The 24050-nt window shown below is 43.7% G+C and overlaps 2 protein-coding genes across 2 annotated transcripts in view; one reads left to right on the top strand and one right to left on the bottom strand.

The window, feature by feature from the left end:
- Positions 1-24050, bottom strand: part of LOC311064855 (apoptosis-stimulating of p53 protein 2-like) — a 71318-nt gene that overhangs the window by 22518 nt on the left and 24750 nt on the right. The window contains exons 5-16 of the mRNA XM_084084847.1: positions 20037-20138; positions 19010-19199; positions 16679-16881; positions 14476-14640; positions 10603-10822; positions 9444-9572; positions 7988-8064; positions 6421-6859; positions 5010-5465; positions 3485-3584; positions 2752-3016; positions 1334-1471 (exon numbers count right to left, since the gene is read on the bottom strand). Of these exons, the coding sequence (XP_083940973.1) occupies positions 1334-1471; positions 2752-3016; positions 3485-3584; positions 5010-5465; positions 6421-6859; positions 7988-8064; positions 9444-9572; positions 10603-10822; positions 14476-14640; positions 16679-16881; positions 19010-19199; positions 20037-20138 (2484 nt within the window). The remainder of the gene's footprint in view (positions 1-1333; positions 1472-2751; positions 3017-3484; positions 3585-5009; positions 5466-6420; positions 6860-7987; positions 8065-9443; positions 9573-10602; positions 10823-14475; positions 14641-16678; positions 16882-19009; positions 19200-20036; positions 20139-24050) is intronic.
- Positions 21531-22409, top strand: LOC311064147 (malectin-B-like; the record flags this gene model as incomplete). The annotated part of the gene is made up of 1 exon (XM_084083927.1): positions 21531-22409. One exon carries the CDS (start codon positions 21531-21533, stop codon positions 22407-22409), a length of 879 nt encoding a protein of 292 aa, XP_083940053.1.

Here is a 24050-nt window from a genome sequence, read left to right as displayed (position 1 = left end):
CATGCTTTACACATTTACATGTTTGTTAAAGTAAGTGTTAAAAAGCTCTATATTGTGATTGTAATCATTGCTATCCAGAGTGTTTGTTCAGTAACAGGAGTCTCCCCGTCTGTCAAGCTCTTTAGTAAACATAAAGTCAGGGTTTGCACACATTTTTAACAATGAATGTTTAAAACCTTTCCATACTCTTTCAAAAGTATTTACCCCATTTCCAGGGCTACAGCAATCATACGGTGAAATAATGAGGCTCTTACACCAGTGTGCTATCACAGGTGTAGACTTGAGTGAAGGCGTCACGTGACAAAAATAACAGATCTACAATCTAACAATGTATCACAGTGCAACGTGTTGTTCAAATAGCTTGTAGATCTATTATTTTGGTGACGTGACGTCTTGTATACATTAGGCCATTGGTTCTCAAAGTGGGGTCCGGGGACCCCCAGGGGTCCTTAAAGGAGTTCCAGGGGGTCCCCAGCTAAATGATAGATTAGGCACCAAATGGACCCTTATGGGTCTGTAACTCTGAGAGTCAAATGGAACCAAATGGACCCTAACGGGCCCTTTGGCTCCATTTGTACACTCTCAGAGTTAAATTGCGGTCCAAGTGATAGAAATGCCATTAAATGGGGGTCTGTAGCCTAATGCATGTCAAACTGGGGGTCCTTGAAATTAAAATGGTTGAGAATCACTGCTAGAGCCGTAAAGATCTTCTCTTATGGGGGTCCCTGCCATATCTTTTCAAATGGGGGTCCGCGGGCTAATAAGTGTCAATTTGGGGGTCATTGACATGAAAAAGTTTGAGAACCACTGCATTAGGCCACACGTATTTCACGTAATGTTAGATGTAATCTAATGACGTAATGTAGTGGGACCAGCGTTAATTTTGACAGAATCTTTATTTATTTTTTTAGTCATCTGAAAGGTTTCAGTTGTAGTCTAGTTCTAGTCGACTAAATATCATAAGATTTTAGTCGACTAAATCTAAAATAAATCTACTGTTGATTTTGTCGACAAAAATGTATTTTGGGGGCCTTGATGGCATCGTAATGCCCGATTTACACTTGATTGAATGCCGAAAATATATTAATATCCATTTTTATATTACAATATTTTCAGAGCGCAACCAAACATAAAATGACTTGTCTTGTAGTTCTACTGGATCTCTTCTCAACTCCCTCACTAACATTTTAGTCTAGTTTTTTGTTGTCAATATAGTCTTAGTTTTAGTCATCATAGCTTGGTTTTTATTTAGTCTTCGTCAATGAAAAAAGGTAGTCGACCGTCATAGTTTTAGTAGATGAAATGAACACTGAGTGGCATGTATGTGACTCACGTCGTAGATGACTCTCTGGACCAGGTCGTATTCTCCCTCCAGAGACGAGTCCAGCAGCAGAGCCAGAGGGTTGAACTTGACCCGCATGCCGTGGTCGATCCGCTCCGAGCCCACCTTACGCAGGTTGGTCCTTTTACCCTGAACACAGAGAACACAAGACATCACCAATAACATGAGTTTCTTTTTTACACAAAAAAACAAACTTAAATTTAATTCTGAACATCCGACATCCAAGGGGGGTTTCAGATAGGAATTGCTTGGTACTGTATGGAAGATGGGAGGGAATATGGGGGGTAGGGGTATGCGTAGAGTGGTAGTGGAGGGGTTCAGGTAGAAACTGGTATGGAAGCAGTTCCCCCACACCTGCGTATGATGCTATTGTCTCTAAAACATAATGTACCACCTGCATATGATGCTATTGTCTCTAAAACATAATGTACACACCTGCATATGAGGCTATTGTCTCTAAAACATAATGTACACACCTGCATATGAGGCTATTGTCTCTAAAACATAATGTACACACCTGCGTATGATGCTAATGTCTCTAAATGAAAGTTTACACACCTGCATTTGATGCTAATGTTCTAAATATCATGTAATGTATATACCTGATATTACATACAGTATGTATATATGGAGGCATTAGTGGACACTTTATCTGTTTTGGGGCGGTATACGGTGAGGACACTGTAACCTTGTGTTGTTTTTCCTGCATAGTGCAGGACAGTTGAATAGGTATACTATTGTACACTGTTGTTCTGTACTGACGGTGCTTCTTATCGTTATTTCTTACATTTACATTGCTCTAGACGACAGTACTTTCCTTACTCTGTACCTGTACCTCTGTAACTCGCCTCTGGGCGACTGAAATTCCCCCGCGGGTGTTTTATTTAACCTGTTCTATCTACCTACCTCTATCCTCTCTCTTCTCAAGGAATACTATACACCATTGGTTCTCAAAGTGGGGTTCGGGGACCCCCAGGGGGTCCTTGGGGGGGTTCCAGGGGGTCCCCAGCAAAATATGTTAATATAGTGTCACAATAATTTGAACCTTTTATACTTTGGGCTATTCAAAAATAGCAGATATACAAGCTCATAGCGCGGCACTCGGTGCCGCGCTATGAGCTTGTAGATCTGCTATTTTTGAAAAAATCGTGAACATTTGTGCAAACCTTAACCTTGGGATATATATATATTTTTAAGACAACATTTTTAACTCAAATATTTGCCTCTGGGGGTCCCTGGGACAAAATATTTGAGATGGGGGTCCGCGACCAAATTCATATCATTTTGGGGGTCCTTGACATGAAAAAGTTTGAGAACCACCGCTGCACACAATGATGGAGAAAATAATGTCACCCACTGCTGTACGCCTGTAATGCTGTGACGTCACGTGACAAATGAAAAGTACTCACAGGAGGCAGGGTGACCTGCCCGGTGACCTCAGGGGGCTTCATGCTGACCGGGTCCTCCCCGGGGTCCTGGTCTCCTCCACAGCTGGGGTAAGGGGGAGGGGGGTACGGGGGGTACTCCTCCATGTAAGGGTCATGGACGGGCGGGGAGGAGGAGGGAGGACCCGCCTCCCCTAGCTCCTCCTCCTCCTCCAGCAGCAGGGCGTGGCCCGAGGAGGCGGGGTCAGGGACGGGAGAGCGGGGGGGCAGGGGCGGGGGCGCCAGGCTGCTGTCGACAGTGGTGGTGGGTATAGTCATTAGTTACGTTTCGGTTGTTGTCGGGCAGAAACCTCTTATCTCCATATTCAAACTTTTTGTGTTTTTCCGTAAATGAATGCCCTACTTGGTCGTACTACAGCGTCACACAAAAGTATCAAAAGTAGCAGATCTACAAGCTCGAACCGCGGCGCGTTTTGAGCTTGTAGATCTGCTACTTTTGCTGTTTTTGAATTTGAATCCTGAAAAGTAACAGTTTTGGACATATGAGGTTTTCCACCCGACAGAGAATATTTACTCTGTTAACATTTACTTCAGCTTTAAACCTTTTTTAAATGAAGTTTACTTTAAGTGTAGTTTTAATGCAACACCCTTTTCATTTAATATATATTTGCGAAGATTTTTTTTTACTTACTTACGGCTATTTACTATTTAATCTAGTATAGTGCCCTGAGTACAGTTTTCTGGCTACTCTACCCACCTCTGGTTGTTGTGCATGTCCGTGAGATTCAGACCGGAGCCTGGGGCTGACCCTCTGGAATGCTCTGTCACATCATCCTCTGGGGTTCCATCGTAGTACGCTGCAAGGTTATTATAGTTAACTAAAAGTAATGAATTAACCAAAACTAGAATAAAATAAATACATTAAAATAAAATACATTTTTAAACACTACGTGAAAGCGACAACTGAAACTGTATTGTGTGCTTACAAAACGATCTAAAACTAACAAAAATCATGGAGAAAATGTCCTTTAAGACTTTGTCAATATTTCATATATAAGCCTAAATATATTGACATGAAATCTTATAGTTTACAATATTTTTTGCCAGTTTTAAGCCCTGGTGTCAAAAATTATCATAATCTTAAAAAAAAAAAAAAAAAAGTAGCCATAACGTGTAATGCAACGCATTGTGAGCTTGTAGATAGACTATTTTCACGCTGACTACCCCTAAAACTACCACTAAAACGGAAAAAAAACTAAACTAAAAATAAGTCTTTTAAAACAAATATTAATAAACTGAACCCAACTAGCCATCCCACATGTAATGTAACTTTCCTTTTCTACCCCGGATTTGAACCCGGTTTCCTGTGCAAGTGCTGACATAGAGCCCTGCGACCTGCTCGCTCAGGGGGTAAATTGAATATTGACCATCAAGTCAGATCTTGTGTCTAGATGAGACCTTTGACACAATCTAAATTTCTCAATAGAAGAGCAGGGAGACAAAATACACAACCACCCCAATGAAGTTTAATTGTATTATCATACTCATACAGATTGGACAAAATTACTTTTTATTCATTAAAAAAAAGTTATATGCCAAAAAATGTATTGCTGTAAATTGGAAAGCCCCTTCCCCCCCAACACTGGCCCAATGGAAGACAGTAATATCAAGTTATATAGATTACTTACACTACAAAATTAAAGGAAAGTTGGACATCTATGACAAAATATGGATGGATTCTCAGAAGGGCTGATGTAAGAACTAGACCCTGGAGAGTGTTTGGAAAGACAGCTGCACAACCTAGCAATGTGTTTTGTTTGTGATAAATAATAATAATAATACATCAGACTTATATAGCGCTTTTCTAGTACCCAAAGTCGCTTTACAAAACAGCTTAAAAACAATTTTAAAATGTCCTTTTTTGGTTATTGTAATTTTTCGTGGTGTTGTTTTTGTTTGTCTGTAACACTGTACTGTCTTTGAAAATGAAATAAAAAAAAGATTAAAAAAAAGATTAAAAAAAAGTTACATGGCCTGGGCCGTAGTGTGCCGGTCCAGGCACCCTAGGCTGCAATGCCAGCCTGACAGCGTGTCGCGAGTTCGACTCCCGTTCTCGACGACCGTTGCTGCGTGTCACCCCCCATCTCTCTCCCCATTTCCTGTCAGCCTATTTTCCCTATCTCTCTCTAAATAAAGGCATAAAAAGCCCCAAAAAAACAAACGAAACAAAACTGAAATTGAAAAGAAGGCGTCAAAACAAAACAAACGAAAACCATAAGTACCGTGGTATGCCGACGCCGCCGTCGTCGTCATGGCGACCACGTCCGCGGGGATGGTCTCCATGGCGGCCAGGGTGGTCTTCTGGTAGAGCAGCTTCTGGATGTTGGGCCCCGAGGGGCCCTCGGGCTCCGTGATGGAGCTGCGCTTCTTCAGGGGCCGCGGGGCGTGGTGCAGCCTCCGGCGCAGGGCCTCCAGGTCGATGGGGTCCGCGGGGTTCCGGTGGGGGTTGGACACGAAGGGGAGGAGCTTGGTGGGGCTGAGGGGACGAGGGGCCGCGCGCTCCGACGTCGTCTCGAGTCCCTGGGGGGGCCCCCCCTCTCCGGGCCCCGGGGCCAGCAGGCAGCTCAACTCTACCTCGCCTCCGTCGATCGCAGACGAACCCACGGAGACCCCGCTGGAGCCGTCTGAAGAGATGGCCTGCTGCCCTCCTGTGGGAGGGAGGACCGGCTTCCCGTAAACTATCATGAGAGAGGAGAAAGTAGTGTTAGTAGTAGTAGAACAGTGGTTCTCAAACATTTTCATGTCAAGGACCCCCAAATTAATATGAATTTGGCTACAGACCAGCGTCTGAAAATATTTTGTGCCAGGGACCCCCCGTACAAGATTATTTTGTTGGGTTTGAGTCGGGCTCAATTTGTCACATATTCGTCAGGCTCGAGTCGGGTCGCCTCAACTTTTCAGGCGTCATTAAAGCGCTAGTAGTAGTATTACCTTTGGCTTGGCTGCATGTCAGTGTATTCTGTCCAGGTGTGTAGTAGTAGTTGTCTCTGCCAGCCTAGGGAGAGCTCAGAGCCGAGCGTATGACTCCTTCCAATGCATGAGAGCTAACAAGCCTTCTTATAAGGGGGGAGTTTCCCCGGTAGGACGTAGCGCGTGGAAGGAACACGTTATTCCAACCAGTTCCTTTCCCCTCCATCAGGCGCCCCGGCTGAACAGGGGGAGGCAGTATAGAGACCAGGATTACTACTTTTTGTGAGGGTACCTACCCTAGGACAGTGATTCTCAAAGTGGGGTCCAGGGACTCTCAGGGTTCCTTGAAGGGGTTCTAAATGGACCCTTACAAGTCTGTAACTCTGACAGTGTACAAATGGAACCAAATGGACCCTAACGGTCCATTTGGTTCCATTTTTACACTGTCACACTTAAGGGGAGTCCTTCAAATTCAAAGGTTTGAGAACAACTGCCCTAGGAGACACGGGGAGAACATGCAAACTCCAAACAGAAAGGCCCTTTCGCCAACCCCACCTTGGGTATGGGCAATGATGACACGGAGAGGACACGCTCCCAGCGCCCAAAGCGTCCCTGGCAGGAATCGAACCCAGGACCTTCTAGCTGTGAGGCGACAGCGCCACTGACTGCGCCACCGCGCCCCACTAGCAGTAGTAGTTTTAGTAGTATTATTAGTAGTATTACCTCTACCCTGGCTGCGTGTCAGAGTGCTCTGTCCAGGCTGGGCGTAGATCTTTCCGGGCGTGCTCTGCTGGGTGTACATGGAGTAGATGGAGGACGCCGCCACCATCTGGGGCTTCTGGAGCACCGGAGGAGGGGGCTGCTGCTGCTGCTGGGGGGGGGCTTCCACGGGGTCGGGGGTGAAAGGTCGCACGGTGGCCGCCGGGGGCGCGTCCTGCTTGGGGGGCAGCGGCAGCGTGTGGCTGTGGGCGGGGAGCGGCGGGGGGGCCCTCAGGTGGGGGCCCAGGCCCGCCGCCGGCTTATTGGTCTTGCCCGGGAAGGTTCCTGTGCTGTAAGGGGGTTTGTTGCTGAAGACCTGCTGCGAGGAGAACTGCTTGGGTTTGCTGGGGATGGGGGGAGGAACGGGGGCTTTGGAGGGCTTCACCGGACCTTTACCTGACACCTGGAGGAGATGCAAGGAGACAGGACCAAGATAGTGAAGACAGTGACGTTTAACCACTATATACAGGGTTCCCACACATTTTAAACAGTGCATTTTCAAAACATTTCCAAAGTATTTTACCCCATTTCCAGGCCTATAGCAATCATATGTTGCAATAATGAGGCTCTTACACCTGTGTGCTATCAATTCCCCAAGACTTGAGCGAAGGCGTCACATGACAAAAATAACAGACAAGCTAACAACGTATCACAGTGCAACATGTTGTTAGCATGTAGATCTATTATTTTTGTCACGTGACATGCTGTACGTTTTTTATGAACAAAATCAATAGCCAAAAACAATGTATATCCAATCATTTTCCAAAAACATTTGATTCCTTCCAAACCTTTTCCAGGCCTGGAAAACTGTTTTATTCTAACTATAAAAAATATTTCCAGGAATTTCATGACCGTGGGAACGCCACACTTATAATGTAATTTCAAAGTTGAAGTAAAGCATATTTAGCCTTTTACCAATGTAGCCATTTATTTAGACAATACATTTGCAACGCTGCGATTCCTGCTGATATTGTGTCTTATTAACATAGTTTAAAAGCTATGGAAAAAGCTTTTCTGTACACATTCGTAAATTGTTGTCATTCAAAATTTAAACATCAACAAACAAATGTATTCACAGGTTATGCTTTTCAAAAACAAATAAAACATAATGGGAAGGACAATTTATTTCTTTTTTTCAGTTGTCAATGAGCGACATCGCCGCCACTTTCCCACAACCACACTTGGGGTTCTGACCCATAGTTTCAGAACCTCTGACTTAGGATAAGATTCATATTAATGTTATTTCAGAGGGAATTCTTTTAAACGACTAGTCATTTTTCCATTGCACTACAAATGAGAGTCGAGACAATATTCTAGGTGGAGGTGGTTATGCTTTATGTACATGATATCATGGTCAAGTGCATTAACACTCATGTCAGTGGTACGGTAGTTCTGCCTGGAGCGCAGGGCAGAGAGCATAGTTATACTGTAGCTGCCTGAAGGACAAACTGAACCATAACAAGATAGGCTTTACCAAAACAATCGCTAACAATGATTAATGCACTTCAGTGGTGTGTTATATATACAGTACCTGGCTGTCCCTGAGGTGGTTGTCAGCGTTGTGATTGGTCCGTGCAGGAACAGGGGGCGGGGCATCTTTCTCAGCTTCTGTAACAACAAAACACATTATCAAATCTAATGCAACTCCATGTTCTCCATGCTGAGCAGACCAACCAGCAGGGGTCACTAGCACAAATAAAATCTAATGCAACTCCATGTTCTTTAGATACTATATAAATGATAAACCAACCAGCTTTTTACCAACACTACACCTATTAGTAATTACCTTAAATTTGATGGACTTGTGAAATATTATTTAACATATTATTGATAAATTTAACATAGGTGCAATATACAGGGTCCCCACACATTTTTAGCAATGAATTTCCAAAACTTTTCCAAAACTTTTCCAGAATATTTAGCCCAATTTCCAGGCCTATATAACAATCATTCGGCGCAATAATGTGTCTCTTACTCCTATGCAGAATGCCCAAAGATAGGCAGTGTAGCAAAAATAAAGTTTGAGACATACATTAGGCTGCCGTCACACAGCCCGTTCGGCGAAAAACTACTTATGTTACATATTTCGTGTAATATTATTCATGTTTATGAAAATATTTTGTTTTAACAAAATCAATAGCCAAAAACAATGCATAGCCAAATATTTTTTCCAGGACCCTTGATAAATTCCAGGACCTTTGATGATGTTTGATCAATTTCAAACCTTTTCCAGTACTGGATTTTTTTTTTTTTTATTTCAAAATATTTCCAGGAATTTCATGACCGTGGGGACCATGAATATAGTTTTTATAAATATTTGTATTACAACATTTTATAACATTTCCATTGGACTACTAGTGGTCCCTGGCATGGACCACGTACCCCACATGCTTGTCCATCACTGCTGAATACAAAGATGGATTAATTGTTTGCTTGGCTGACAGATTAACTGACTGACTGACTGATTGTTTGGTTAATTGATTGCTGTTTGTTTGTTTGTTTGTTTGTTTGTTTGTTTGATTGATTGGTCAATTGATTGATTAATTGATCAATTCATTGATTGATTGAATAACCACTTAATCCCTATTTTATCCTTTCACAATCTTTCAAAAAACATAGCTGAGCCTCTAAATCAGCTATTTGTGCTATTTTGAAAGTCTGGGAAAATGTCAGCCCGGATAATGACATGACCAAAAGAGGGACGCCAGGTTGAAAGTGGTTGATTCATTGATTGATTGATTGAGTTCAACATTATTAAATCTGCACACTGGTAAATGGTGCATTTATATAGCGCCTTTATCCAAAGCGCTTAGTATGCATTGTATTCACACGCATGCAAGGAGCTGCCTTGTGGCTTATACCTGGTAGCAACGCTTGACTAGTAACACATGCAAGGCACCCACCTGCTCATCAGGAGCAGTTATATGGGTTCAGTGCCTTGCTCAAGGACACTTCGACACTAACACAGGGGTCAAAGGTCACCTCACCTGCGTCCTGGCAGCTGAGGCTGGTCATGCGGGGCAGAGTGGAGGCGTGGCCGTGGCCGTAACCTCCCCCGCCGGAGTCCAGCGACGAGCTGCTCCAATCAGACGGCCTGGCCTTGGATGTTTGAAAACCTGGAGAGAAGAACGGAACAAATGGAAGTTTCCGGGCTGTGGAATTGTGTCAGGTTCATGAATTCAATGAACTTTTTGGGGTCAGGAACGACCTTGTCAGGGTGGGGGACCCCCACTTGTCAGGGCACTTGTCCTACAGGAATTGTACTGTAGGAGTTGAGGCATTACATTTAGTTTGACTCGGTTCCACAGATAAATATTGTGAAAATAGCCGATCTACAAGCTCACAACGCAAGCAACACAAGCTTGTAGATCGTCTATTTTCAACATGTTTTCCTCTTTCTTATATTATTTGACAATAGAGCACCGAAGTCTGACGTAATTTACACATCCTAGGTTTGTCTACCTGGTTCGCGGTTTTCCACCCCCATTCTGAATCCCCATAGACGTATTTAATATTCAACCTTTATTTAAGATTCTCGGAGAGATCAATTGAGGGAGACCCTCATTTATATCGCATCAAATAATAACTGTGTTCCAAAAATAAACTAATGATTCCGGCGGTTTGACTCTTATGGATATGAAGCATCAACTGACGGTGAGAAAACGCTAATGTTACTTCCGCCAAATTAGTTAAATTTTCGCCAGAAACAGACTGTATCAAATATAAGTGACTGACTATCATAAAAGATACAGAACCTCCTCCCTGACAATATCGCCGAGGCAGTTTGTTTATTTTTGGACCACAATTCTTATATGAGACGACCCAATGTTATTCTCCATAGAGAAATTACTTTACAAACCTGGGGATGGACGAGTGACGTCAGGACTTCTGTACTCTATTTGTCCAATTTTGGACCAGTTTTTACGTTTGATGCAGCAATGATCTTTTTTCATTTCTTTCTTTCTTTTTTAAAATGTTATTAAAAGGTCTTAAATGTCCTTAAATTGTCACTTCACCGTCACCTGGGGACCCCCACAAAACCATGTGGGGGTCCCCACATGATTGAAGAACCACTGTCCTAGCACATAGCCTGACACCCTGATGCTGCTTCAACATGGGTCATACTCTAAGTCAGGCGTACTGTACCTGAGGCTGGTTTCAATGGTCTGGGAGGGGGCTTCATAGAGGACTCTGGCATGGGCAGCGTGGCCGTCCCGTCAGGGTAGGCAGGTTTCACCAGGACCTCGTGGCGGGCCGGGACCGGGGGTCCCTGGGGACCGTTGGAGGATGACTGGATGTAAGGCCCCACGGCTGCTACTCTGGAGGAGACACACTGCTGCTGGGGGCCCTGGCCGTCTGGGACCACCTGGAGGAAAGAGGTCATATTTTATTACCAAAACACAGGTCACAATGTGGTGGTATACAACTTAACAACCCATTAAGACCTGAGGCCGCTTCTAAATTTTCTAAAACAGTTTTTTGGAAAAAAATATAAAAAAATAATTTTCACGATTTTTCAAAAATAGCAGATCTACAAGCTCACTCGGTGCCGCGCTATGAGCTATGAGCTTAACAGGGGGGTCTCCCCGTCTCTACAGCTCTTTAGTACAGATTCTTTTAACAACACACTTTTATCTGCAAAAACATATCAATTACACCCACTTTAAGAAACTTCATTCAGTGGTTTCCAACTCTGCTGATACAAGTGGTTTTCTATCCTACCAGGAGCTCATTTACTGCATTGCATGCAACAAAACGTAGAGAAACCACAGAGCACACCAACGCTCCAAAATGAAGAGGCTACAAGTGCACGGTGCACGGTCAGAAAATGCTACAAAGAAAAGAGGAACAGGCACTCGGGTCCTTTCTTAATTTATATGCCTCATTGCACAACGACGGGCAAGTTTCAGCTAAGACAGCCTTCATCAGCGCTGATGAAGGCTGTCTAAGCTGAATAAATTACGAACGTTTCAATGGACTCTTTCAAGTCCGCACTGAAGTAGTCTCGCGTAGCCAGACAACTATTCCACAATCTCTGAATGCTATATAGAGTCTGGAACTACACCTCCCGAAATCCGATTGAGGAAACTGGAACTTCCGTTCACGAAAATACATTTTAAAATTTCTTTACATTTTGTTTTTTAATTTCCATTTCTGCTAAGCAGCAAGCTAAATATGCTTAGGTGATTTTGATTTATATTAGGATAAATTTGCGCGAATGTAAAGACGAAACGGAAGTGGGGAGGAGGCTTCACATCCGGTTTGTATGTTAATCATGATCAGAGCTTCCGAGTCCCAGACTGTATGACCGAAACATTTGAAAATTGTGGGAGGCAACAGTCTGGCCAGGCGAGACTAGCACTGAAGAGACACTTGTGCACACAGGCTTTTGGCAAATAGTTTGTCTTGTTTCTTTTTGTTGACGTAAAGCATCCTTCGGTTTTTGAAAGCCGGTATCTAATTTTGAGGACATTATTGAATGCTGGCCTGTTCCTGTTGTAGCTGTTGTTTCAGTTCAAAGGTCACCTGATGAGACAGATGGTGAATACAATGAACTACCTGGTAGGATAGAGAACAAGCTGTACCAGTTTTCCCTGAGGGCCTGTAGACCAGTGTTTCCCAAACAGTGGGTCGGGACCCATCAACGGGTCGCAGACCAATTTTTATGGGTCACGAGTAAATGTCCCCTTTTTTTGTTTCAAAAAAGATTAAACAAAAAAATCAATAAAAAACTATTCCAAAAACTTTCAAAAGTATAAGATTTCCATAAATAAATGTAAAATAAGTTAAAATATAGCTGCAAGCAGCGATAATATGGGGCCAGGAGAGAGAAAGAGAAATGATAATTCCTTTAACAGGTCAGTTCATGAAAGTCCTTGCGGTCTTGTTTCCAATGAGTGCCTGTGAGCAATTAGGGGTTAAGAGTCTTGCTCAGGGACAAATTTCATTTCATCGACACATTTGCTGACCTGGCCTGGAATCGTACCTGGGGCAACCAGAGTCTCTGGCTCCCTAGGCGGGCTCACTAACCACTCAGCTATGGCCACCCCTGAGAGAGAGAGAGAGAGAGAGAGAGAGAGAGAGAGAGAGAGAGAGAGAGAGAGAGAGAGAGAGAGAGAGAGAGAGAGAGAGAGAGAGAGAGAGAGAGAGAGAGAGAGAGAGAGAGAGAGAGAGAGAGAGAGAGAGAGAGAGAGAGAGAGAGAGAGAGAGAGAGAGAGATACGGAATAGATTGAAGAGACATAGAGAGACAAATGGAATAGATTGAAGAGAAAGAGACATGGAAACGGAATAGATTGAAGAGAAAGACATGGAAATGGAATAGATTGAAGAGAGAGAGAGAGCGCCATGGAAACGGAATAGATTGAGTCATGTTTTTTGCATTTCAACTTAAATGAGTCTGCATCAAGTGAGGCTTGAACCGGCAACCTTACGGTCATGAAGCACTCTTAGGTAGCTGCAACACTACCTATAGTGCTATATCTTTGTCCAGGCTGATATTGTCTGTTGAGGATCACAAACTCTTGCCTTCTGTCATGACCCAAGCCCCTGTTTCACTAACACTAAGATCACTCGTTCACAAACCATTTACCAATGAAGAAATTGTACATCTCCTCAGAACCAAAATTAGTGAAAGTAGCCGATCTACAAGCTCACAAACCATTAAAAGTTGTCAGATTGTACATTGGCTATTTTCACAATGAAGTATGTTATACATTGAAAAAACATACTCTCATTGCTATCTGAAAAGTTGTGAGATTGTAGATCAGCTGTATGTAAAAAACACTCAATTAAGTATTTCATGTTATCTTTAACAATTGCAGATGTATTCATTGATAGTCATGTTGTGTGAAATGCAACTTAGATGAAGTCTGCACCAAGTGAGGCTTGAACTGGTGACCTTCAGGTTGTGGGGCACACATTTAAGCGAGAAGCCACGAACAGACAAGAACCTGTGAAAGGAGATCACAATGATGATACAGTTTCACGCAAATAGCTGAAAAATCCTGGGTTTAAGTGTTTTTCAAACTGCTCAAGATTGCGGACAATCTAAGGGCGGTGCTTACTGGTCAACGTGATAGATGTGTTCCTCATTAGTCAAGGCACATGTGTAAGCAGGTCTAATGGCTGTCGGCCAAACGAGGCATGACTTTTGCCTGTTTAAAGTTTCAATTTTCAAAAAATTGCTATAGCGCCCCCGTTTGACCAATTGGAGTAAGATTGGTTTCAGTGATATTTGGAATGGCCCTTTACATTTCTGCAAAGTTTCAAAGAATGGTAAGTCTGCATGTATGTGTTAGGGGCAGATGAATAATTGTCATAAAACTGCAATATTCATTGGCTCATTAAAGCTTCATTTTTTCACTTATGGAAGATATTTTGCAAACGTTTTTTGGTATAGGTCCAAAGTTCATGTGTAAAAAGTTTCGTGCAGATTACTCAAAAATCCCAGGAGGAGATAGGTTTTAACTGTTTTTCATATAATTCCAAATGGTGGGAGATCTAAAGGTCAGAGGTCAAAAGTCAGAGTGTGAAAGTTGTTCAGCATGAGGAGACGCATGTGTGCATCGAAGTTTCATGGCTGTAGGTCAAACACGGCATGAGTTGTACCTGTTCAAAGTTGGCATTTTTCAATTGAGTGCTATAGCGCCACCTTTTGACGAAAGATTGTGAGAATTATTTCTTGATCGTTTTTCATGACCATCTATCATATGGCCGAGTTTCATAAAAAGCGACTGCACGGTTCAGCCAGAACTGCCAAAAGTGGCAGAAGAAGAAATGGAATAATGCGAATAACAATATGGGTCCATGCTGGAAGCCTGGCCCCATAATAACCCTGCTTAAGTAGTAGTGAAAATAGCAGAACTATAAGCTCACAACGCGGCACGAGCTTGTAGATCTGCTATTTTCACTAGTTTGGGTCCCCGGGCAAAAACGTCTAATTTCTGTTTTGGGAACCACTGTACTGTAGACCACACAGTAGAACCTGAAGTTGTTGTTGTCGTTGTTCCTGGACTCACCGGAAGGTTCTCTTTCTGCTGCAGGGCAGCCTTCTTCTTCCAGAGCCTCTGTCTGAGCTCCGCCACCCGGCGGTCCATGGTGTCCACCTCCAGGTTGCGTTTATTCAGCGTCTCTCTCTGCTGCTGCAGCCTGCCGCTCTGCTCCTGGTTCAGCTTGTTCCTCAGCTGTGGACAGTGGTGGGAAAAAGTACTCAAATGTTTTACTTGAGTAAAAGTATCAATACTGCAATGTAGAAGTCCTCTGTTACAAGTAAACCCTAACCCTAACCCAAATTAAAAATTTACTTGAGTAAAAGTACAAGAGTATTGGCATCAAAATGTACTTAAAGTACCAAAAGTAAAAGTACAAAAATGTTTTGAAAAGCGACGCGTTGCAAGCGGTGTGACGCGTCGCAAAGCGAGCTTGTATCGGCTATTTTCAAATAACCTACTGTATGTATAAAATAGGGCTAAAGTGGTTAATGTATGTTTCGTAATATCATAATTTATATCTGAAAAGTAACTAGTAAACTAAAGTTTTCAAGTAATTGTAGTGGAGTGAAAGTACAATATTTGCCTCTGAGATGTAGTGGAGTAGAAGTTAAAGTATTGGAAATTGGAAATACTCAAGTAAAGTACAAATAGCTCAAAATTGCACTTAAGTACAGTACTTAAGTAAATGTACTTAGTTACTTTCCACCACTGGGAGAGAGAAGGGATGTGGATGTGAAGTTCACTTGACTCTGTTTTTATTGTTAAATGGTAAATGGTGCATTTATATAGCGCCTTTATCCAAGGCGCTTTACAGTAATCGTGCATTTACATTCACCCATTCACACACACACATCGTGGAGGAAAGCAATTAGTTGGCTCAATAGCTGGCTCATCTGGAGCAATTAGGGGTTCAGCGTCTTGCTCAAGGACACTTCGACAGCCGACATGCAACTCTGGGGGAGCCCAGGAATTTAACTGGGAGCGTTCCAGTTCCCAAGCGCGCCGCTCTACCTTTTGAGCCACTGTTCACTTATTATGTTTTGTCGTCTTAATTTCGTCGACAAAACCCTCTGATAATGACTGAGAGTGTACAAATGGAACCAAATGGACCCGTTAGGGTCCATTTGTACACTCTCAGAGTTAAATTGACACAGATATAAATTGCGGTCCAAGTGATAGAAATGCCATTAAATGGGGGTCCGTAGCCCTAATGCATGTCAAACTGGGGGTTGAAATTAAAATGGTTGAGAATCACTGCTAGAGCGGTAAAAAATCTTCTCTTATGGGGGTCCCTGGCATATCTTTTCAAATGAGGGTCCGCGGGCTAATTAAGTGTCAATTTGGGGGTCCTTGACATGAACAAGTTTGAGAACCACTGCACTATACAACCCTTAATCCTGAGTGCCAAGCAGGGAGGCATCGGGTACCATTTTTATAGTCTTTGGTATGACCCTGCCGGCGATTGAACCCTGACCTCCCACTCTAAGGGTGGACACTGTAACCACAAGACCACTGAGCCGGCATATGTTTATTTACTGTATGGTGTTATGTACTGACTAATGATTATTTGCTGTATGGTGTCAGGTGTCAACCACTTCAACCCTCTAGTCTTAGACAACCGGACTCGAGTTACAACTGTACTTTGACCGCTTTCTTCCGTCTACACCAAATCTCGTCGCCAAAAATAGGCGATCTACGAGCTCACAACGTGTCGCTACACGTTGTGTATATCGCCTATTTTGGGCGAATGTTCCTCCCACAATAGGCATGCTGGGGTTCAAGCGGGTTGAGTTATGTTTACTCACGCCATCCGGTCGAAGACACAGAACTTTGAAATAGCAGAAACTCTCCGGGTAGCTCAGTCGGTAGAGCTCTCGCCTTCAGACCAAAAGGTCATGGGTTTGAATCCCGGGCACCGCCAACTCAGCGCATGAGTAGCACGGCTTGGGTGCGGCAAGTCGTGCGGTAAGTACTGGGAGCTGAGGATAGGTGTGGCGCTCCACCTCAGCAATCCATCTCCCAGGGGTCTAGCGCATTGTAACAGGGACAGACTCCTGCGTGTTACTCGGCTGATACCGACAATAAGCCACTTCCCGACCTACTTATATTATATTGGTGTTGCATTGTTGTTATATTGTGTTTTTTTCTGTTGAACACACTGTGAGACTGAATATCCCTATATGGGAAAATAATGACCGACTCTGATTGTGATTCTGTGTTCAGGTCTCACCTGCAGCTCCTTGTAGAGGCGCTCCAGCTCCACAGCAGAGGAGGAGGAGGAGGAGGAGGTGGTGATGTGAGGAGGAGGAGGCTCCATCCTGCTGCTCCTGAGCGACTCCAGCTGCTGGCTGAGCTCCTCCACTCTGGATACAGCTAACAGGAGGTCCCTCTGCTTCTGCTGGAACAACCCCGTGATCTGCTCTATTTCCTCCACTGTACACGCACAAACGCACGCACACGCACACACACACACACACACACACACACACACACACACACACACACACGTGTCATTTCCATGTCAGCTACGTGATGCTCTTACTCTGAAAGACAAGCAGCTTATAATGTAAATCAATGATTTACATTATAAGCTGCTTGTCTTTCAGGGTTTCATGATTTAAAATCATGTATATGGGAACCCTCGTTGTGTCTGGGTCACCATCTATCAGCTCATCTGTACTGTAATCTAATCTAATGCATCCTAATGGACTGAAGCCACTGGGTGATTTGAAATACCAAGAAACCATGAAATATAATATAATATCATAAACTTTATTAATTATAGCACTTTTCAAAAAACAGGTTTACACAAAGTGCTTCACACATGCATGAACACAAACATGAAATGTAAAGGCAATTCAATGACGGAATTAAAAACAAAGAAACAATGCAAACAAATTAACTCATTCAGTGCCAGGCTTTTTCAAGCTTGTTGATCCCTGTGCCATGAAAAAGGCTATTATTTTACCTTTTCAATTGGTCACAGAATGTTTGTCTTCAGTGTGATTGATCCCCTGATGGTTGCTAATCACTGAGTCACTTCAGGTGTGGTTTCACAAATTTCAACGAGGTCATTGTGACCTCGTTGACATTTGTTTTTGATGTTTGAAAGTAGCATGGCACACTCAGAAATACAGGGTTTACAATGGTAGGAAAAATGTTTTTTTTTTCTCCGTTTCCTTTTTAACATTGAAGTGGATGGAGCAATACGTTTTTGAAAATCGTTTTCTCCTAGTTCCTTTGAGATAAAAAAAAAAAAAAAAAAATTAAAAATGTTATTTTGAAAAAAAAAGATTTTTTTTTAGGAGACGTCAAAAGACGTCATTGGCACTAATGGCCAATTGAAAACAGCCGTCAAAAGACGTCATTGGCATTGAATGAGTTAAGACAAATTAAGAGCAAAAAGCAAAAACTGTCCGTTCCTTGTACAGTAGCTAAAAGCTAATAATGAGTTGTTGAAATCATTTTAAAGGTGGAGACACTGACGTAGCCTAACCCCCACTGCAGAGTACCAGTGATATACAGTAATGTTATATCGTTGCTGTTGGGCAGAAAGCTTTCATCTCCTTATTTTAACTGTTTGTGTTTTTTGAAAAAAAATCCCTTTTTTTTTTTTGTGACACAAATGCGTTCCAGGTCTTAATGGGTTAAGTTAATGCCCTACACTGATCATTCTACGGCGTCACACAAACGTATCAAAAGCAGCAGATCTACAAGCTCAAAACGCGGGGTGAAGCGACGCGTTTTGAGCTTGTAGATCTGCTAATTTTACTATTTTTGAATTTGAATCCTGAAAAGTAACAGTTTTGGACAATGAGGTTTCCACCCGACAGAGACCATAAGTACAAATACATATTATTCTACATTATTTTACCACCTTATTGCCAGTACCAAAGTTGCGGGCTCAGAGACAATTTGTCCCTACAAGTATAGGACTTTTGAACAAATATCTCAGTTCTGTGAAATAGTGATGTCTCTTCTTAACTATGACTGGTAGCCTACTTTTTTCTTCTGTGAGGGATGTCTGTCTGTCTGTCTGTCTATCTATCATTATGAGCTATCCTAATTCACAGGAATCTGACCCAGATGACATTAATGTGACTGACCGGTCCTACTCCACGCTCTACTCCACGAGTCTTTTTTTTCACTAGAGGAGAAAAACCTTTTTTTCATCTAAAATGTGTTAAATCCACAGTAGTAATCCGGTAATACCAGGCTACATTTCCCTTAAATGAGCTTAAATCGGCATGTAAATGCGACATGAATGCATTAATGTGTAACTGACATCAAACATCTGTCCCCCAGTCCGCTGGGAGTTAGCCAAATGTGGCTAATACTAAGCTAATATCATTGCACTTACTATCTGTTGTTTTTGTAGCTACTGTTTGATTCCCGGCTTTCATATGAAATGAAAAAAACATTCAAAGTACTTCCAATGTAAAAAAAAAAAAGGCTAGGTCCACCCCACCCCACCCCACCCAAACCTCTATACCTCCACCTCTATCACCCCCCCACCCTTCCCCCCACCACCACCCCCCTCGCTTCACCCCACGTCACTCACCCAGCTTGCTGTTGGTGGCGCGTTTCTGCTCCACCTGGCCCCTGAGGGCCCGCACCCGCCTGAGCTTGGCCTCCTGGTTGTGCGCGTTCTCCCGGAGCTGATGGAGTCTCTCCTGCTCCGACGCCTGCTGCTGCTGCACCCTCTGCTCCACGCGGTGCTCCTGCTGCTTCAGGTAGCGCAGACGCTGCTCCTGGACAGAACAACCCATCATCATCACCACCTTGATTTAAACTCAGGAGTACAGTTGAGAGGCAAAGCCTTCATGTTCAATGTAGCTGACGTTACAATAACAGACACGATCCAATGATGAGTGCTCATAGGCGGGTAGGATCAGCGAGGAGGGTCGGTCTCTGGTGGTCGTTCAGAGACATAGACGTAGCGCCGCGTGTTGTGAGTTTGTAGATCAGTGGTGCGCGTCTGCGCGACACAGCGCAAAACCAAGTATAAACCCAGGAATGAGAGAATAATATAAACATGGCGATGATCACATGAAAATACATCAAATATTAGCATGTCTCGAACTAAATACAGGGCACCACCATATCGATACAATTGATTATTTACATTGCAAGCCGGTTTTAGATCGATATAATGGCATTACAGGACGATTTTCTGTTTAATAAAACGATACAGTAGATCGTTTAAAAAAAAATCGATGCATCGTGCAGTTACTGTATCGTTACGGGCCTAATGGACCTAGTGACTTCACCATGTGTTAATGGTGAGGACGAGGAGTTAATGATGAGTTCATGATACATTTCATGATGAATTCATGTAAGAGTTGAATTACATCATTAATTAAGCATTAATTAAGTGTTAATTACGCATATGAATTTGCCCCCTCAAGTAAAGTGTTACCGAGTTATCAATATACTGTTGACTGAAAAGTATCAGAATTCACTTTATTCACACACAAGACTATTAGGCTTTGTGAACTCCTGCCTGCAAAACACATACTGTAGATGTACAAGAACAACACCTGTTGCTTATTATCATGATTGATTATTATCATTGATGAGTGTTGTACCTTGGAGGCCAGTAGCTGCTGCTGGGCGTTGATCTGTAGCTGCTGGCGAGCGGCCATGTCCTGAAGATCAGACAGAGTGACGTCCACACGAGGTCCACACACCTGGAACCAATCAATCAATCAATGTCAATCACACCTGAAACCATCAATCATCACGCCTGAAACTATCAACCATCACAATGTCAATAAAATAAAAAAAAGTTATATATGATATTATCATCACAATATTGATATGGAGGTATTTGGTAAAAAAAAATATATATTATTATTGAGAGTTCACGCTCAATAACGCTGGAACACATCATGGTGTGGTTTAAATAATATCTGTTTAATAAATATACATGTCAATTATTATTCTCCCCACAAAAAAGGATCTTGGCAGCACCTTTTTCTTTGCTCTATCTTTGCCTTCATTTAGTATTCCATGTCCTATGAATTATGGATACTGTACGTTTGATCTTCCAGAATTTGTTTGTCCAATGACTATTCAAAAGGAATATCCAAACTTAAACACTGAATGCACCGCAACCACAACAACAAAGTGAGTCCTCCTTGGGACTCACAGCGGTGTCAGGTTAGGGGGGGATTGCTTGTTTTGTCTCAATGAATGTTCCTAGTGCACTTCCTCATTCACTAATGTTGCATTGATTTAGTGACGCTCTAATAGGCTCTATGCACAGCAGCCATATTATGAAGACATTCACAGGTGTTACCAATGATACTAATGAAGGCTCTGTTCCATTCTGGTCAAACAGAGTCAGGGTGCTGATATTGTGCATGTTGGGTGCATTTCGCCTTTCCGACATGTTGCCTTTCCGACGTTAACGAACCCTATACCTAACCCTAACCCTAACCCTAACCGCACGCGGAAGCCACTAGTCGGAGTGGCGAGATGTCAGAATGGAAGGAGCACCCCGTGCATGTTGGCCCACTGGAAACACTCTGTTACACCAGTGGGTCTACAGTTGGGGTCATGGGCTTCCAAATGGCCCCTTACAGGTGTGTAACTCTGAGAGTGTACAAATGGAACCAAATGGACCTGTAAGGGTCCATTTGGTTCCATTTGTACACTCTCAGAGTTATGGGGGTCGTGGAAACCACTGTGCTAGACTAAATGGAACAGAGCCTTCATTAGTATCATTGGTAACACCTGTGAAGGAAGTGATAATATGGGGGGGGGGGGGGGGTGTTTAATTTTATAATGGAAATCAATAGGGCTCTGATCCGGCTGAACCCTTGCCCAAATTTGAAGTCATACGTCATGGATACATCATAGACGACTGACGTCACAGATGACTAATGTCACAGGTTGGTCACATGAAGTCCCAGGTCCACGATGCTCGTCATAGTGGAGGTTACCAGGAAGGAGTCATCGAGGAGGTTGTATAGTTAAACGTTAGCCTTAGATTGTAGAGTGTTATTAGTTAGACTGCAATAAGGACACAGCAAAGACAGGTTGAAGGAGTGAAACATCGTGCTGAAGGCTGTGTGTAGATGGCAGTGCTCCGGATCACGGGTGCACGGCTGGTGGGCTGGCTGGTCACTGCGGCGCTGGTGTCGCTGCTGCTGCTGGCGGGACGGTGTCGGGGAGCCGGCGACTACGTCCCCGCACTGGCGGGCTCCTCGGGTCTCGCACAACGAGTCATCTGGGCCGTGAACGCCGGAGGGGACACTCACACGGACACGCACGGCATCCATTACCAAAAAGACCCGCTGGAAGGACGGATAGGAGTGGCGTCCGATTACGGGGCGTACCTGCAAATAATGCGCTCCGCCCCACAGGACCAGGATCTCTACCAGACCGAGCGCTACAGCGAGCACACGTTCGGGTACGAGGTGCCCGTGCGCGACGACGGGGCGTACGTGCTGGTCATGAAGTTCGCCGAGGTCTACTTCCGCCAGCCGCGGCAGAAGGTGTTCGACGTGCGTCTCAACGGCCACGTGGTGGTCAAGGACCTGGACATCTTTGAGCGCGCGGGCCACGGCGCCGCCCACGACGAGGTCGTGCCCTTCTCCGTCCTGCGCGGCAAGCTGCGCGTGCAGGGAGAGGCGTCCGCCTTCGGCGGCAAGCTCACCGTGGAGTTCGTCAAGGGCTACTACGACAACCCCAAGGTCTGCGCCCTCTACGTGATGAAGGGGACTTCGGAGGAGGTGCCAAAACTCCCGCCTCAGATGAAGGAGGAGGAGTGGGATAAGGAGGAGGAGTGGGATAAGGAGGACAGTGACGGAGGGAACAAGTACAGTGCCGGGAAGAAGTCCGGGCACCGAACACCGAACCCATACGACGACGATGACAACAGCAGCCTTCTGCTCCCCATCCTGGTGGCATTGGGGATGTTCATCGCCTCGGTCTTCTGCCTTCGGTGGCTGTGAGAACCCCATACCTGCCCAACTACTTCTCCACGGCGAGTGACGCCCATCAGTCACACCACTAGAGGGAGCGACCATGATCTGGTACCACCCAAATTTAGAACAAATACGGGAAAGTTCTCATTCTACTACTCTGCCACCGACATGTGGGATGCCCCGACACCATCCATTAAAGGATGTGTATCACTGGTTTGTTTCAAAAGAAGAAACATATCTATCAGGAGACCACAAGGGGAGGTACATGTAAAATCCCATGGAAAGGAGGTGTCATTCACTGCTGCCATTTTTCCCTTTTCTCCTTTGTGTTTTAAATTTGTATTATTGTGTACATTTTGTAGGCTATGTTGATGAATTGAATACATAGGACCACAGTGGAAACAAGTCCCCTGGACATTTTGTGTGTTATTTTAGCCTTAATATCTGACTGTACCACGTGCTGTTTACATTTCCGACTAATAAAGTATTCAATCAATCAATACAATTTAGGGAGGAGATAACCAAGGTGGACAAGAGCCTGTGACGACAGATCAAGCTTAAGGGGCCGATCATCACACCCGACACTGTTCGTAGAGCAGCTTGCAACGGCCTTTTGTCTTGATGTTACCATGGGCAACCAGATACTCACCTGTCACTCGCTTTCAGGCCCTGCCCCCGATCACACAGATGTTGTCTCTAAAGAGCAGTGGTTCTCAAAGTGGGGTCCGGCGACTCCGAGAGGTCCTTGAAGGGGGTTCCAGGGGGTCCCCAGCTAAATTATTGATAGTTACGAACCGAATGCACCCTTACCGGTCTAATTCAGAGGGTAGAAGAGAGACCAAATTTGGTTCCATTTGCACACTCTCATAGTTAAACTAATAATAAGGATTATACCGTGTAGATGGGGTGCCAGATATATAAATGGTATCAATGCATTGGCGTTTGCGCATTGGCGACCATTTTCTTATTTTTTTCACACAAAGTGCCTACTGTATGTGTAACACATACAGTATGCGCTGTCTCTGTGACCATTCGTATGAAAATACCAAAATAAAATATAAAATCTTATAATTAAAAAAGCCTACGTATTCAGGTTTTTTTACACCTGCGGTCTTGTGTGCACATAAATCAGTTACCTTGAAATTAGATGCATTTTCACAGAAATTAGCAGTTTTTTTGGAGATAGACTGGAACTCAAGTTGAATGAGATGAATCGAAGGATGATGGAAATACTCGGTGTCATTTGATAGGTTTGCATTTTTCTTTAACCCATTAAGGCCGGGACAGAGTGCCGCACTGTGAGCTTGTACATCTGCTATTTTTTTTTATTGTGAATTTGTGCAAATCTTTTAACATATATGTTTTAAAGAGAACATTTTTGACTCATATCTTTGCTTCTGGGGGTACCTGGAACAACATTGAGATGGGCGTCCTTGGCCAAATACATATCATTTTGAAAAAAATAAGTGTACATTTGTAGAATCTCCAGAAGCAAAGATTTGAGTTACAAATGTTTGCTCTAAAAATATATAAATATTTGCACAACTCTTCAAAAAATAGCAGATCTACAAGCTCATGGCGCGGCACTCGGTGCCGCACTATGAGCTTGTAGATCTGCTATTTTTGAATAGCCAAAGTATAAGATAATGGTTAGAGAGGTTAATTCTT

This window comes from Gymnoscopelus microlampas (genome assembly GCF_963454915.1).
Source record: "Gymnoscopelus microlampas genome assembly, chromosome: 2".
Lineage (NCBI taxonomy): Eukaryota > Metazoa > Chordata > Actinopteri > Myctophiformes > Myctophidae > Gymnoscopelus > Gymnoscopelus microlampas.
This window is presented reverse-complemented; position numbering and strand designations above follow the sequence as displayed.